Source organism: Falco peregrinus, chromosome 7 (assembly GCF_023634155.1).
Source record: "Falco peregrinus isolate bFalPer1 chromosome 7, bFalPer1.pri, whole genome shotgun sequence".
Classification (NCBI taxonomy): domain Eukaryota; kingdom Metazoa; phylum Chordata; class Aves; order Falconiformes; family Falconidae; genus Falco; species Falco peregrinus.
This window is the reverse complement of record NC_073727.1, coordinates 25,045,600-25,061,502: the sequence shown is the minus strand read 5'-3', so window position 1 is coordinate 25,061,502 and position 15,903 is coordinate 25,045,600. Positions and strand designations below refer to the sequence as shown.

Genomic DNA, 15,903 nt, shown 5'->3' with positions numbered 1-15,903 from the left:
TGGAACAGTACACTAATATGTCACTTTTTAAGTCATCTTTGCTCCCTCAGGTGTAGGTTTGCCCAACTCAATTTTTGATGCAACTCTAACTTCTTGCAATGCAGTCATCAGGTGAAGAAAGAAAACATCCAGTATCACACAACTAATTCCTTATGGACCATCAACAAGAGCCCTGCGCAGCCCTGTGGCAGGAAGACTTGTTCTAAAATCAAATCCTTTCTTTGAGCTTCAAGTGAAGCTAAGAACGGCAGAGAAAAGGACCTGTTCTTGGTACCTGAGGGATAGGTACGGAGCCATGCCCTATGGCCTATGGGTGCGGATGACAGCTGGGGACAATGATAAAGGTCCAAACCTGATCCTGTGCTTTCCTTCTTGACACTGGTTGCAGTAAAGGTCTGAGCAGATGCTGTGAAAATAACTAACAGGGACGTTTTGTTGCAGTGTATTAAGCTTAGTGACCAAAAAAGAGGACTGCAGTATTAACCAAAAGGTAATAGTCCATGCATTTCTAACATTACAGTCCATGTGGGAAGCAATAGCTTAAACACAAAACATTAAGACTGTGCGAAATAAGAAAAGCCAATGTCACATGATTTAATTGCTGTCTTTTCCTAAACACAAACTGGAATAATCAGAAACCAGAAATTTGTCTCTTCCATTCAAGATAAAATTCCTCTTACTTCTTCACAGACCTTTGTTTCATAAGACCAAATCATTTAAAAATCACTTTACTAGACTCTTGCCCCTCTTTCAGGAAAACGTATCAAATCCCCATCCCTAAAGCACTCAGCCAGAGGAACCTGATGCGATGAGAACACAGGGAAGCAGGGAATTTCAAATCCAGTCGCCTGAGATTGCTTATTTGTCTTGAATCTTTATTCTAATCTTTTCCTGATCAGGTCTGCACTAAGAAAGCTTCTCCACAACAATCACATCAGTATAGTACATCAGCAATGTTCTCCTTTGCTCACAGACAAATTTTCGCTGGTAGTCTAGCTTAGCATATCCGCTTGAGTAACATGAGCTCATCCTGACAGCATGCCTATGCCCATCATGTGAGCTCTCGCTGGAGCAGCTCTTCTGATGAAGATCATTCACCATCACTTTTAGGACTCACACAGCTAGGCTGACACATTTGTGAAGTACAAAAATAACATTTGCAATCCTGGTACAGCTCATTTTGAAGTGAAAGAAAGTTATTTTTTAACAGCTGTATTTTTTTTTCCTCTATCTGGGTTTGTAACTTTATGACCTGCTCTTGCAATGTGCTTAGCATGCTCTCAGATCTGTCACGCTTATGCCAGGTAGCGCAGGTACTCATACAGGTGAGACAGAGAGTAGCTGGCACAGAGACAACTGAACAGTAACAGGAGAGATTTCAGCAGAACATCTGTACCACTGTCTTCTACAATTACACTGGGTAATAGAAAGACATATTCCTTCCACATGCAGAACAAGATCTGAATTTTCAGCCTCTGCTTTTTTGAGTTCTCAACTCTTCACAGGGAAAGCTATTGTGGGAGTTCCAATACTGTGTTTTTCTGCCCCTGGGTTGTGTCATTACAGGTAGAAGAAGTACTCCCTGCACCCACCGCACAGATACTGTTCAGATACATCTCCTTGTGGTTTTTAGCCTGTGTATTTTTCATAATGAACAATGCAATAAACGCGAAGCGTTTGCAGTGTTAAATCATGTTCCCAAAGGGAGTAGTTTGTATAACAAGATAAAATTATCACATTATAATAACTAAATATGCATCAGTCTAAAGCATGCTTCAATTAATCATCAAAAGTTTGCACCGCCTCTTTAGGTCTTAATTAAGCAGAATGTTTGGCTTTTTTTTTCCTTTCAAACCGGTGTGAAGGAGCTGCAGAAAATTGTTCCGCTTAAACCCAATGAGCAGCAGTTTACACTAATCGATCTTATGTGGAACCATAATTTGGAGAGGTGGGGGGAAGAGAAGAAAGGCAATGAGTACAGCAGAGTAAATCCATCACGTACAGCTCTGTCCCTTTATCTAAGCAAACCAGCATGGCCTACAGTGTTTAGCAGGATGATCTTAAAATCCCTACAATTCTGGAGTTAAATCCTGATCAGTTTACTAACTTCTGGGCTGTAACTTTCTACTAATTCCGTTTGGTACTTACTGATATGTATTTTCAATTTTAACTCCAGTTTCAAGAACTTGGGTGAAACTAAATACAGCTCTAATCCTGCAGATTGTAATGATTCATGGGCAAGTACTCCAAAACCTTGCTTTCCACATTTCCTTGCAAGAAATTCAGTAGGAGATACTCAACTCTTCTGGCAAGAAGAAAATATCACTCCTGAAAGTGCCCAGCTGCAGTAGCGAATAAGTCCTGTTGTGCAGAAGGAAGACCAGGAGACCAGAGGGTCTGGGATGGAAATCTCAAAGAGTATGTCCCTTGGACTGAGTAAGCCTGTGTGAAACCTGTACCTTGGCTGTGGTTGTATCTGTGATCTGATACAGAAAGTATTTTGGCACCCCATCCCTGCTTGTGTCTCCTCACAGCCCATCTCTTCCAGGCATGAATTTCCTTCCACCACAGCTATCAGAAGCCATGTCTCCCCAGTACTGCTTGCTTCTGTTTTCCTCCCTTTCTCTTTGCTGCATCCCACCCCCTCACGTGGGCAGTTTGGATCCCAGGTTATTTTGAGGGGAGCTAGAATAGCCCTTTTACCCCATCCTGGGAACTGCACTGAATACACTAGCATACATCTTGAACTATTTTAGCTGCTTTCACTACTACTTTCTAATGAAAAGCTGCAAAAATTCCTTTTTAAAGACACTAGATCTGAACTTGATTCTAGCATTCGCAGCATGAACAATAAGGGCTCACTGTTTCCACTGGGACATGCCAGGATTTCAGAATGGTTCATTCTGAGTTACCCGCCTGCCACTTCTGAAACCCCAGCTTGCCGTTTCTGAGGAAAACCAAGTAGCACGTACTCAAGAGTTTTCATCCCAAAGCAGTTCCTGAGGCTGATGATCCCAAGCAAGGCAGAAGGACCATTACAGTCATTTTTCTTAAATCTGAGATGCTTTATCTGATTCATCTTGAACTACAAAATGAACAAACAAAATGCCTGAGACATTGCTGCAGATACCCTTGTGATAGCACTTAAGTGCTGATCCTCTAAACAGATGGAGTGTATACAAACTTAAGGTACAAAAAGTACCTTAGAAAAAGTAATTACAAGAGGAAGATTAAAAAATAGGGCTGGCAATAGAAAGCTTGCTGCAACCATTGCTATGGAAATACCTCAGGGGCTCCACAATGCATTTCCTTTTAAGGACCAGCCTCTTGAAGTTCACTACTCTGCCAATAAAGCAAAGTGTCCCAGCTCCTTTTTAAAAATCATTTTGGGGAACCACGGCTTGCCTCTGTTTTCTATGCATGAGTTGAGGCACATTCTCATGCATAGTTCAGTAAGGACTGAATGCACAACACAAATAAAAGCTGGCATTTAGGCAGGTTTTAAACATGCAAACAAAAAAGCACCTATTTCAGCTAATAGGGGGGGAACTCCCTGTGTATTTTGAATATATGCTATTAAAGTGCATACATAGACGTTATGATTTTCTTTTTAGCACAAAGGAAACACTTGGCCCTCCACAGAGAGCAAAAGGCATCAACAGTGGGCTAGATGGGGCAGGCATCCTGGCAACCATTGGCATTTTAAAACCCAGGCACTAATAACCCTACGATCAGTGTAAATTAGATGATGTTTCAAACTGAAAACAAGAGAAAGAATTTGAAGAGTAGTGACTACAGGATTTGTCGCAGTGGTCTTTATGAGAGAGCTAAACCTGCAGTTAAGAGAAGCTGTAATGGGGTTCAGCAGCTAGAATAAGATTTGGGAAATACTGAAGAAGGATCGAAAGCGTAGTAAAATGAAAGTCTCCTCAATATAGAGACTTAATTAGATCTGATAATATGGTCTTTATTTAAGGAAAACTGCCGCTGGGTTTTGCTTGGAATCAGACTTCTTGGTAATGCAGTCATAGAACCAATTCCTTGGTGAATTTAGACAGATGATCTCGGAATTCATTTTTACTGCCCTGCTAACTACCATTTAAAACATCTTTTATGCTTCCAGATTCCTCCAATACAATTTAAATGTTGAGAGAGGTTACAACGTGCAGTTCCAAGTGTTCACAGGGCAGGGACTTTGCTTAACCTCACGTGTTTCACCAAATTACTGGTGTGCACTTGTATTTACAAAAAAGAATCCTGTAAACTTTAATTATAAAGTTAGGCTAAGCTGTAACACAGAAAATCACTCATTCCTTTCAATCCTTTATCTATAAAATACCTAATTATTTTATTTAGTATTTGCATGTGACATTTCCTTGCCAGCTTAGGTCACAAGCCTATTTTACAAGGTAGTCAGCACTGGAAATGCTTCTGCTCCTCCTTTAAGACATTTTGCCTCACCAGAAACAGCTCCTCCGGCCCATTCTTCCTTCACTTCCACGAGTTTCTAGTAACTTTTGGTACGATCCTAGTCATTGTCACTTGGAAATCACTGAACCAGATGTTATGTAGAAACACTGATCTGCAGATTGCAGAATTTAAATTTAATTTCCTTTCCCAAATGTACTCATTATCTTGTGGAAACCCTGGGAAGGAGCATTATTTTTCCCTTGTACTTCTTTCCCCTGTGGAAAGCTCAGTCAACTGCACGGCGTCACTCTCTGCGTCCCCTTCCACCGCATCCCTTGACAGTGACTTCCCCTCACAGCACAGCATGGCAGGGCGCTGGTTCTTCTTTGGGACACTTAGAACAGTAGACACACTGGGTGCATCGCTTATACACAGGAGGCAGGAAAGGGAAGGTTTTGCCGACACCCATGCTCAAAGGCTAGACCCACCAGCAGTTGTACCTCCCCTACCGAGGCACTGCCATGGGGGTTCACAAGAGAAAGTAAACCAAAGAGCACTCTTAAAAAAAATGGGGAAACTGAGATAGCATAGCCTCCAGCAGGTGCCAGGGGAAGGAGGCAGCATGTTCTTACCTGCATTGAAAGAATTTTTTGCATTCTTCTTTGACTAGTCTTGATTTTAGCCTTCCTTCATCCCATGTAACAGCAGCCGTCCAAACTTGTCTAAGTGAAAGGGCAGAGTCACCCGAAGTGCCCTCTCAGATTTACTCTATCGCTAAGGACTGCACAGTAACAGTTAGGATGTCTGCATGCTGCATACTATGGACGTATACCCTGCACAACTGTGGTGGGATTTTTATTTTTAGATCACTCCTGGCTACTGCACTTTGTTCCCTGCTATTTCTATGTAATTTTTTAATTGAAAAAAATACTTTCTTTACGTTGCTGTGTAGAAAATAAGAAACTTCTCATACCAAGTAGAACTAATCTTAGTATCGGTTTGTTGCAATGGGTTGTACCCAAGACTAACCCTGAAGATCACTCAGAATCTGTTGCTGGGCAAGAAGGATGGTTATCAGCCACAAGGAGACTATTACATCAACTCTTTGGAGGCTGCACTGACTTCTTACTTGCTTCCAGATGCAGGTCAGATGGCTGATGTTGACTGATAAAGTCCTGTTTGATTTGGGCACTGACTGAGTGTGGTTTATCTGCCTGGTGGTGCAGATCAGTGGAGTGCTCTTGCAGACAGTCTCCAGATCTGAGCAACTGGCATACTTCTTGTGGAGGCTTCCCGTGACTAGATTTAGTATCCTCCATTAACATGCTGCAACCTGAGTCTGTAGATGGTCAGTGCACCAGATAGGGCCCACTTGGCCTTTTTTGGGTGTAATTCTGGGGTACAGTGAAGACAGAGTGCCATTACTGGAGCTGTTTATAATTGGTCAGGTAGCAGCCTGATGTTTTCCAAGACTCTATAAGCAAATTCTTACCTAATATTTCATTTGACTAAAACAGAAAAGCTGAACAGCTTGGAGATAAAGTTTTAGTCTGAATGCTCAAAATTACTTGGTTTTCAAAAGAAAAAAAACCACTTTACCATAAAATAAATATGAGGGCAAAAAGGTAGATTCGTTAACTGTTCAAGGTTTTAGCCTGTTCATACAAAATATGAATGCAGATAGGGCACTGTTCAAGGTTTTCCAGCATGTTCAAGGAAGACCTTAGCCTGCTGAAATCTTCAATGACTGCTTCCTAGACATAATTCAGTACTAGTACTCCTTCTCCTCCTTTTCAAGCTGGTAGTTGTTTCTGATACCAAGAATTATATCTGCCTCCCTGGAAATCTTGTTTCCCTTGGCTTCCTGACTGTCTTTCCCCTTCTTCTACCCCTGCCATTGCTACATCAGTGCACATTGCAGAGCATCCTTCCTATTTCTCCCTTCAGGCTTCTGTGAGCATCCCCTGTGCTCTGCTCTTTCTCTTCTCCCTCCTATCTGTATAGAATCTTACCTGCAAAAATTATTCAACTAATAATTCATTGTGACTGTTTCTTGGATCTGCTTATCCTCTCCAGACCATTGCTCTCCTGTCCAAATGAATATTTCAGCCTGTCTCCCTGACAGTTCTTTACTGGTGCTGACCCTTCAGTTCAAGATCAATACGGCAAGAATTAAAGTCTTAATAATTTCTCCCTGAGTGCTCACTCCATATTATTTGCTCAGTAATAGTGGACCGCACCATCATCTTTCCTGTCCTTCAGGTTCATGATTTAGATATCATTTCCATCTGCAGGCACTCTCTTTTCAGCTATATTTAAATCTTGTAGATTCTTCTTCTGTGCAATACCTAAAAGCTTTGCCCATCCATCCATAAAGTCTGGACTCATCCCGCTTCTCAGCTTTTCAGTCACTACAGTGCATCACTACTTGGTTTTCTCTGGCCTGTAATGTAACCTCATCCTATGTGCACCCACTCAAAATGTGCTGCAAAGGTTCCTTTCTCTGCCCAGCATTTTAACCTTGAAGCTTTCTCCTAGACACTTTCTGCCGCTCCCTCCTTTCTCCCGTCTTCATTTATTAACTCGGGCAAATGTAAGCTGCTTCTGTTCTTGCGGCAGGTCAGCCATAGCCTGTCCCTCTTCCATGCCGAAAATGGTGAATTTCGGCTTTAGCAGTTAATAATGTGAGTCTTTTCCATTTGCCTGCTCAACTCAAAGAAGCACCTTTGTGCTGCTTCCGAAGTCATCCCCTGTGCTTGTGAGGGGCAACAAGAAAACATCCCCAGAGTTTCTCTTGTCTGGCTTTGTATCACTCTGAAGTTTGTTGCTTTGATGTAGTGCCCACAAAACGGTGTCAAAGTGCAGTGCCAAGTCCACTGCCTCACATGCTGGCTCTCCTGGCTCCTTTGTACTCCCTTTTCTACTTGCATTCACCAGTTGCTTCTTGCCAGGCTCTTTGGGGTGATAATGACTAGGGCACCTACGCCCTAAGATAAAACAGAACAATTACTACCAATGCTTACTGCAAATCCCACAAAGGCTGTGGTTCTCCTCCCCCTCCAGTCCTCCCAAACCTTGCTCTCTAAAACAAAGGTGAGATAAATATGCTCATCTGCTCAGAAGTCATGCTAATCTAGCGCCCATTACTGACAATGGGATAAAGTCAGAGGAGGCAGAGATTATGCAAGTAAAACAACAATATTCATTATGAATTAATGAATTAAAAACCTAAAGTTGGAAAATACTTATGAAAAGCCTTCTCTGCACGTTGCCCTTAGCAGTACATTTGAACTCAGGATCACACGTGGTAGGTGGATGGGCAAAGAACAGAAGGCAGTTGACTTGGCCAAGGCTCCCCTGTGTCCACTTAACTACTGTTGCAGTAATTTGTTTTTCTACTTCATAGTTCCATCTCCTCCTGCTTGTTTGATGTCATAAAAATCCAGCAACTGTGGCAGTTTGCACAATGCATGTTATAGCCTTGTGTTCACGTACCACAAATTCAGCATTCTGGATTCATTCATGACTCAGATTGGAGGAGAAAATAGCTTGGGATGGCACAAGCCCTTGATTAAAGCTTTAGGGCCAAATCAACAACAGCTGAGGATCCAGCCCATATGGCCCGAGATCTTTAGCTGTGTAAAGGCTGCAGGAATGGGCCCAAATAGCCTTGGTAATTAGCAAATATCGTATAAAATAGATGAAAAGTCTTTGGCAGGGAATGCATATTGAGTAACATTTGAAAACTATTCATGGCATATTACTATACTTCTTTAGAGATAAAACTCAATGGCATAAAGATAATTTGGGAGGGGCAACTGTAGCCTATCACATGCCTGTCAACCCGCAAACACTTTCTTGGACCCATCAGTATTTTACAGCTACCTTTAATCAATGCAACAAAGGGCAGAGGTGACCATCTAACACCTGGGACCTGATCCTACAAGCTGTTCTGACTCTGCAGAAGCCTCCTCGCACCTGGTGGGGACTCTTCAGCCAAGCTGCCTCCCTGTGTGCGGGGAGCTACTGTTCCTGGGTAGGTTATTGCAGGTCACCCTGGACTCAGTGCCTCGGTCATCCAAGAGCACCCAGAACGACACCCAGGGAAGTCCACGGAAGCAGGACTGAGCCTACTCCTATCTAAATTCACCATTATCGCACCATGTACAGCAGTAAACAATAACAGAGCAATTAATCACCCCGGCGCAGCCGTGAGAGTTACTTTCACAGATTATGGTAAGCAGCATGCAGTGTAGAATAAATCATTTTTCATGCAAACTCTGAGGAATGGCATGTTATAAAATCACGCCTGATAAAAATCTAATGAAAATGTAAAACATCTCAGTGCAGTCTCCTGGGAAGAGTCAAGATCATATTAAATCCTCAAGAGACAACGGTCAGGGATTTCAATGAGAATCAAGAGACAGTTTTCCCAGGATGAGCTTGTTAACCCAATATAAAGACAAGATATTGATTTGATGGCTTTGTCTCTTTTGCTGTTTCCTTCATGGAGCCTATTTTTAATTTAATTGTCTTCCATTAATTTTTTTAAAGGCTTTATTCATCAGAACAAAATCCTTTTTTTTCTTTCTAAAAGCAGATGTTTTTGAAGTGCTGTGAGTATAATCCAGCATGCAGAGTGTCACAAGCAGCACCAGTCTGTTGTCATTGCATTTGTAGAAGTTTTACAAGAATACTAACAAATAAAGTCGCTCTCCCACTCCGTTTTAAAGTTCCCTGCAACTGGTTTTTAAACATTTTGAAATCAGACCTCTTACTAAGATGTCACAATCTAGCAATTTCAGGACCTGTCAATGACAGTAACCATTTTTAAATGTTCATTAGGATTTACCTGCTGGTGGCTTTATGAAAGGTGGTGGAATTAATGGGACAATAATAGGTACATTCCCGTGATCCTTCGACCCTGCTGGTGAGTCTGATAGTCCATTTCCTGTGGCAAGCCCTGGGTAGCCTGGGTTTATATTGTACGGTGAAATAACACTGTCCTCAGGTAATTTTGGTTTTGGCAAAGAATTTTCTGTAAAACACAACGAACATATTGTACAGTATGACAAATATATTTCTTAAATTCCCTGACATACTTTCACCAATCTGTTCATTAAATTACTTACCCTGATACAAGAAGAGCGCACAAAAAACCCCAGCTATTTTCCCTTTTAAAAAATGGATAGTTTCCAGTATTCTTCAGAACTGCTCCATTTTTTTAAATCAAATTCACACTTCCTCTTTTTCAAAAGGTGGGATTATTGTGTCATGCACGTCCTTAGTACACCCGATTTAATCAATGATGCCCTGTTCTCATCCTTTACTTCTACTGTTTGCATGGTGATTACACTCAGCGTACTGTGACTTCACCAATGCAAGAAGCATAAACTTAAAAATAAAAGAATTTCTAATTCTCTATCAATAATATGAGTAGTAGTAATGGAAAGGATTTAAAGAAAGGGACAAAATATTGAAATGACAACAAAGTGTACATGAAATGATGATAGTTATTATTCTAATTCTTTAATCCCAAATCACCTCAGGATTCTTATTTGTAGGAATTTCTCTAATGCATCTGAGTTAGCTATGGGGCAGGACTTAATTCTTATAATTCCCTCTCCTCCCATCTCTCAGAAAAAGAAACACACTTTTTTCCCTCCCATAGACTGCACACACCAAAAACTTCTGTCACAGGTATTCGACATCTTTGTTTGCTACATGAAACGTATGACCTGTACCGTGTCTCTACAAAAAAAAAGCACATCACAATTTCATCAGGCATAGACTGGAGCCACAAATCATTCAATAGCAGATCTATTTACTAAAACATAAATAAATGAATCGCATTACAACACAGGTACAGTTTCTTCAAAGGTGGCTTAATGACATTGCATTTTCAATGACAAAGAAATATTGATCACCAATGTCACTATAGAACTAACCAGCTGCAAACATCCAATTTTAACATGACCAGGTTGTTTCATCTTACCTCTAATTTTTCCACCTTTTTCCTAGCCGTTTCTCCTTCAGAACTGGTCTCTCTCTGCTATCAGTGCTCACTGAATACAGTGCTGCTGCTGGCCATCAGAAAGAAAACCCAAATGCTGCTGGCCACAAATGCAGTGAAAAGTGGCAGGCTGAGAGCATAAAAGCTGCTGCAATTTCCTCTCTCTACCTCACCTTTGACGAACTTGTTTTGGATAAGTCAAGGTGCAGCAGTTTCCTGCTCTTCCCCTCGCTCTGATGACAAGTCCTTACCCATCCCCTGCGACCGAGGAGTCAGAAGGTAGCAGCTGAACAGCCGAACAAAGAGAAGGGCTCCCACCCTTCACGTTTGGAATCACTAAGATGCAGCACTGTCCCAAACAAATTCCATCCCTGGAGAACTACTTCAGCACTTGCAGAAGGCAGTATAGTACAAGCATGGATGAGGAGCTTTTTGTGAACATTCACGCTCGTTCCTACAGGTATTGTGAATATTCCAGCTCAAAATCTTTCAGCGTTTAAAAAAGCCATAGGCCAGAATGCCTTAGCTTTGAAAGCAAAAGGGTTCCTTAAGGCCACACTGCCAAGAAAACGCTCCCTCTTTTTTCCAGTTGTGAGCAGTTTATCGGTACCACAGGTACAGGACTTTCAACTGACTCACAAAAGGTATTACTTGCGAAGAAATATTATAAGTGCCTACTAACAACAATTCTGTTAAGTGATTTTCCTCATACTGTATTGGCTTCCTTGTACCAGAAGGCACTCTCTGATGTTTTTATGTAAAGCAACCACGAAGCAAGCAGCAGAACACGCTTCCCAATCCACGCCAATTCAGACAGGTTGAGATATTAATCCTTCTTTGCATGAACACAGAAACATGAAGTCTCATTACCTTTGAGAACAGAAATGTGCTGGCGGCTTTCCCCATCTGCCGAGTAGTTCCTGAATTCAATATCTTCTCCATCTTTCAATTCAACCTTATCATAACCATACCAGCCAAGGAGCTCATTCATAGTGTTTTCTGCAAAGTTCTGAAAGAGAAAAATTACCTACTTATTTATGTAATCAATAACCATTTGGAAAGAAGGGAGGACTGCATAAATCGAACCATATCTGTGCTACACGAGGAAGTGTCAGGTTTAGCCCACCTCCTCAAAGACTAATGCTCATTTCATAAGTCAAGTGCATAAAGTGTAATGCATTTAAATCTTCGACTGGCACATGTAATTATGACAGAGACTCATACATCTGTAATTTAAAGAAAATGAAAAGGAGAGTTATTTATGACTTTTGCTCTGGCATTCAATGTCAGAAATATTTTAACATACATTCGTCACACAAACTTGTCTGTGTTGCCATAAAATATTTAAGACTGCAGCGAGAGAATAACAGAAAATCAGGACTTTTTTCAACGAGCAGTTAATCAATCTTACTGTGCTACAGTCTTTTCAGCTGGAGCAGGTCACTGACACAATTACAGTTCCTTGAGGTGCCCATGAACCAAATCAAATAAAATCACAGTGAAGACGTTCTTCCTCAGTTATAAGCCCTTGCGTAGTCAAACCACTTAAAAACTCGGCCCCGTGAAAGCCTTTTACCATAACATTTCATACAAACATCCCCTATATTTGTTTAAGAAAACCTTTCTCAGTTTTGCCACATTTATTTTCAAACCAATTTCCAAGCAGCCATGTGGTTACATTTTATGTTTGTATGGAAATGCAAAATATGGAACATGACTGTCATAACTCTCAAATTCTATTAAAAACACGTCCTCTAGGTCAGGTGGCAAAAAAAAAATCTGCAGAAAATTCTCATTACTGGGCCAGGAGATTTAGTGGAGTAAGTTAAGAAATCTACAGCCAGGCAACAAAGCTTTCTGAAACCAAACAGTGCCATGGAGGTCTACAGGCTATGGGTTTAAGAAACCACCAAATGAAACCAGCTAATGAATTACTGCGATGGCAAAGATCAATTTAAAGTAGCATGACAACTATAAAACAAAAAAAAAAGCCACACACAAAGCTTTTCTATTTGGTCTCTGCATATATTTTTTTTTATCACTCTTTTAAAACAAATTCCAAACTTCATTTTCCTTTAAGATCCTGACATCTAAAATAACACTCCTGATAAGGACTGTCTCCTGGGACTCTGGCTACCAGTAAAGGAATGAAGAGAGCACACCAATTCAAAACAAATGGTACGTGTCAAATTTGCAGGTTGCTAGATTTTGTCTAGTAACTGCTCTAGCTTAATTTTTGAGTGGGAGCAAATCTAATGATGGAACACAGCAATTCTCCAGTCATTTAAATAAATAAATAAAATTAATCAGATGATAATTGCTTCCGAATTCGAAGCTACAGCAGGCACTCTGCCCCAGAACATCACAGCACTGCACTGCTCCTGGCTCATTCATCACACCAGATTGTATAGGTGTTCCTGTCACTCAAGGAGCACTGTAAAGCAGCTACAAGCAATAAACGCAAGCAGTTTATACTCTTCCAGGAGTATCATCTGTGCAACTGTGCTACGAACACACATTTCAGGAAAAGAAAAACCAAAACAAAAACCCACAGCAGACCCTGGACCCTGGAGCGTTAATTTCCCTTGGTCTTTTCCCCTCTTTCATTTTCACTTGGCCTCCTGCTGGAAGTCTTGATGCCGTGGCTGTCCCGTGCAGCCCCGAATTGCCAGAAAACACTACATTGTTCCACCTTTACCTCTAGTGTCAGCATTAAAAGCACAACAGCCTGTTACATCTGAGGTATGCCACTACTACAGTTTGCAACAAGTACAATACAGTGTAGTGTGGCTAACACCTACATTCATTTCTACAATATACATTTAAACTCTCATTTGAATGATGCAGTGTTGCAAGTGTTTTAAATACTAGCAAAAAAGGGAAATCTTTCTGAAGTTGGTTGTTGGGTGGGGGTTTTTTTAGCTTTTTAGAAAACATGTCTTTGGCACTGAAACTCCCAATGCACTAACCCTGTCTCTAACCCATGGGAATCCAACAACGAAATTATGTGGGAATGGGGAGTGAAACCTTGCCACTGCAGCTCACCCAGAATGACCCAAAGGGGTCCATGGAGGCCCAAAAGCAAGCTCTGCTACCTTCCCTTGCTTTGCTAGATTTCAGCTATGGAGATGTGGCCCTAGAGACTAATCTAGCAAGGTAGAGACAAATTGACAAAGTCTTCCTGACTTAAACCCCATGTAACCAAATTAATTGAGTAGCTCTAAATTTGCCTCCTGTGGATGCTTTGTGTTTTATTTGCACTGTTGATCAACTCAGGCAATGAGTAATTTCTAATTACTTGTCAAGGAATAAGTAAGCAAGGCTGTATATATGTTTCTTTCTTTCTGAAAATTCATACATGTGTATGTCTCTCCAGAATCTAGTCAAAGGGATGCTTGGGTTTGTAATGGCACAAAGTTTTAAGTGCCTTTCTTTCAAGTCTCATTTTTACTATCCATGATGAGTGACACACAAAAATGAACGCTCATAAGGACAAAGAACACATTTGATTTTTAAATTACCCATCGTAGAGACTTGACTCTTAAAAAAAAAATAATCACCCAGGTCTTTCCTAACTAACTTCAGTGGGAGTATGATGAGGTTGCATATTATCAGTAACAAGCACCTTTTTAACACTGTGATTTCTCAACAAGGATGCTTGGATAAAAAAAAACAATTAAGCCATTCTCCTTCATAATTTGTCTCACCTATTACAATGACGTTGATCACTCTTAATACTATTCTCTCAGAGGCTAACAGCTGGGGCTTCATTACACAGCACTTTATATACACAGCAAACCAAGAGGACATCCCTAGCAAGCTGAGGTCAAAGCTGAGAAATGTTTTCTTGCACACTAACTCTCTTGTATAGACATGCATCCACAGAACTACAGCGTCACCTTCCCTCAGACTCCTGACTACAATACCCATTTGCAGCAATATCCAACACACTCTCAGTCAAGATGATGGTCACACAGCTTATGTCCTAGATACGGTAACAAAACGGGCTTTATAAAGACCAAGCATGGTGGCAATAGTCAAAACACAAACGATGAGATGAGACAAGACATTTTTTCTCTGTCTGAATGCAGAGGGGAGGATAAAAAGGGGGGGAGGGAGGAGGGGAAGAGGCAAAAAAGCCCAGTGCTCAATGAACTTAAGGAAAGGAAGCAAGTCAATCAATACTAACCTGTACATGCAGAGCAGAACCTCACTGAAAGATGTACAAGCTCCAAAGGCTTAGTGAAAGGAAGGGTGACAATTGTAACAACAGTGCTTGAGAAAAGAAAGAATGTGGGACCCGAGGCTGGAGCAGGAGAGCAGAAGAAGCAGTGATGAAGCAGGCTAGAGAGGAACCAGCTGAACTGAGAGATGATGGGCCTGCCAAAGCCCAGGGAGATGTGAAGGCAAGTGTGGATGACCAGATGGAGGATGTGCAAGGAGCTGTGATTCCATGCTTTTGCAGGAACAGGACAGCAGAGGCACTGAGCTAGTCCATGCCTACTTTCAGACTCATTCCCCAAAGGGATATGAAGGGTCTTCAAGATGGAGGCTGCCACCCTAACCCCACAGCCCTGCCGAAGGCCTGGGATGATGTGAAAAACCAGCACATCAGGGAAAACCTTGTCCATTATCAGTAAAATCCCAAGTCAGCAATCACACTGTTAAGCAGGGATCCTTGAGCCCAGAGCAAATCCCACTGGATTACAGGACAGAAGCTAACATCACCCTACCAGAGAGGCAACACTCAGTCCCCTGGGGGGAAACCAAGAGACTGATCCCTGGTGCAGCTCCCAGTGTGAGCCAGCATCAGAGCTGTGAAGACCAGCACAGACACCCTGAGCCACACACTTCCATGATCACACCGCCACGCCACGCTTCGCCTCCATGCGTGCACAAAGCAGCCAGGCTCCCGAGGCTGTGGTGGAAAGACTGATGACCTCTTCAGCTGCCAGCACACTCAGGCAGCCAGTTAACATCCCACTGGAGCCAAATCTCCCGCACCCCTCTAGCTGCCAGCGCACCACCACAGCTGCCCAACTGCCAGGGTATTTGCCACGGCTGCAGCACAACCACCACATCCCTGCCAAAGAAACTGGCCCAAAAATGCTCCAGTGGCCCCAGTCACACAACACTGCCAAAGCCCTCCCTTCCTAATCGACAGCAATTCTTTTTTTGCCCCCTGCTAAGTCCCAAACCACTTATCACCACTGCAAGGCAATTTGCATGTTTTAACTGTATGATTTCTCTATTCTTGTACTATACAGAAATATCCTCCTGCCTGGAAGGGCCAGGAAAACTAACTAACTATTATGCTCATTGGTATTTTGACTTGAATTTGCTTCCTATTCAGGGGAAAGATGAAGAAGAGTGTGTTGACTCGCCAGACTGTGGTTCCTCTCCTTTGTGACTGACTTATATGCTAGGCAGTAAAAACATAATCACATTTACTCCCGCTTTAGGATTCATTTCATCGTAAT

General features: G+C 41.8%; 1 protein-coding gene across 3 annotated transcripts in view; it reads right to left on the bottom strand.

Moving 5' to 3' along the window:
- SOBP (sine oculis binding protein homolog) overlaps positions 1-15,903 on the bottom strand; it is a 117,666-nt gene that overhangs the window by 96,641 nt on the left and 5,122 nt on the right. For all 3 annotated transcript variants that reach the window (XM_027796126.2, XM_055809490.1, XM_055809491.1), the window contains exons 2-3: positions 11,294-11,432; positions 9,263-9,448 (exon numbers count right to left, since the gene is read on the bottom strand). In XM_027796126.2, coding sequence (XP_027651927.1) covers positions 9,263-9,448; positions 11,294-11,432 — 325 coding nt within the window. The remainder of the gene's footprint in view (positions 1-9,262; positions 9,449-11,293; positions 11,433-15,903) is intronic.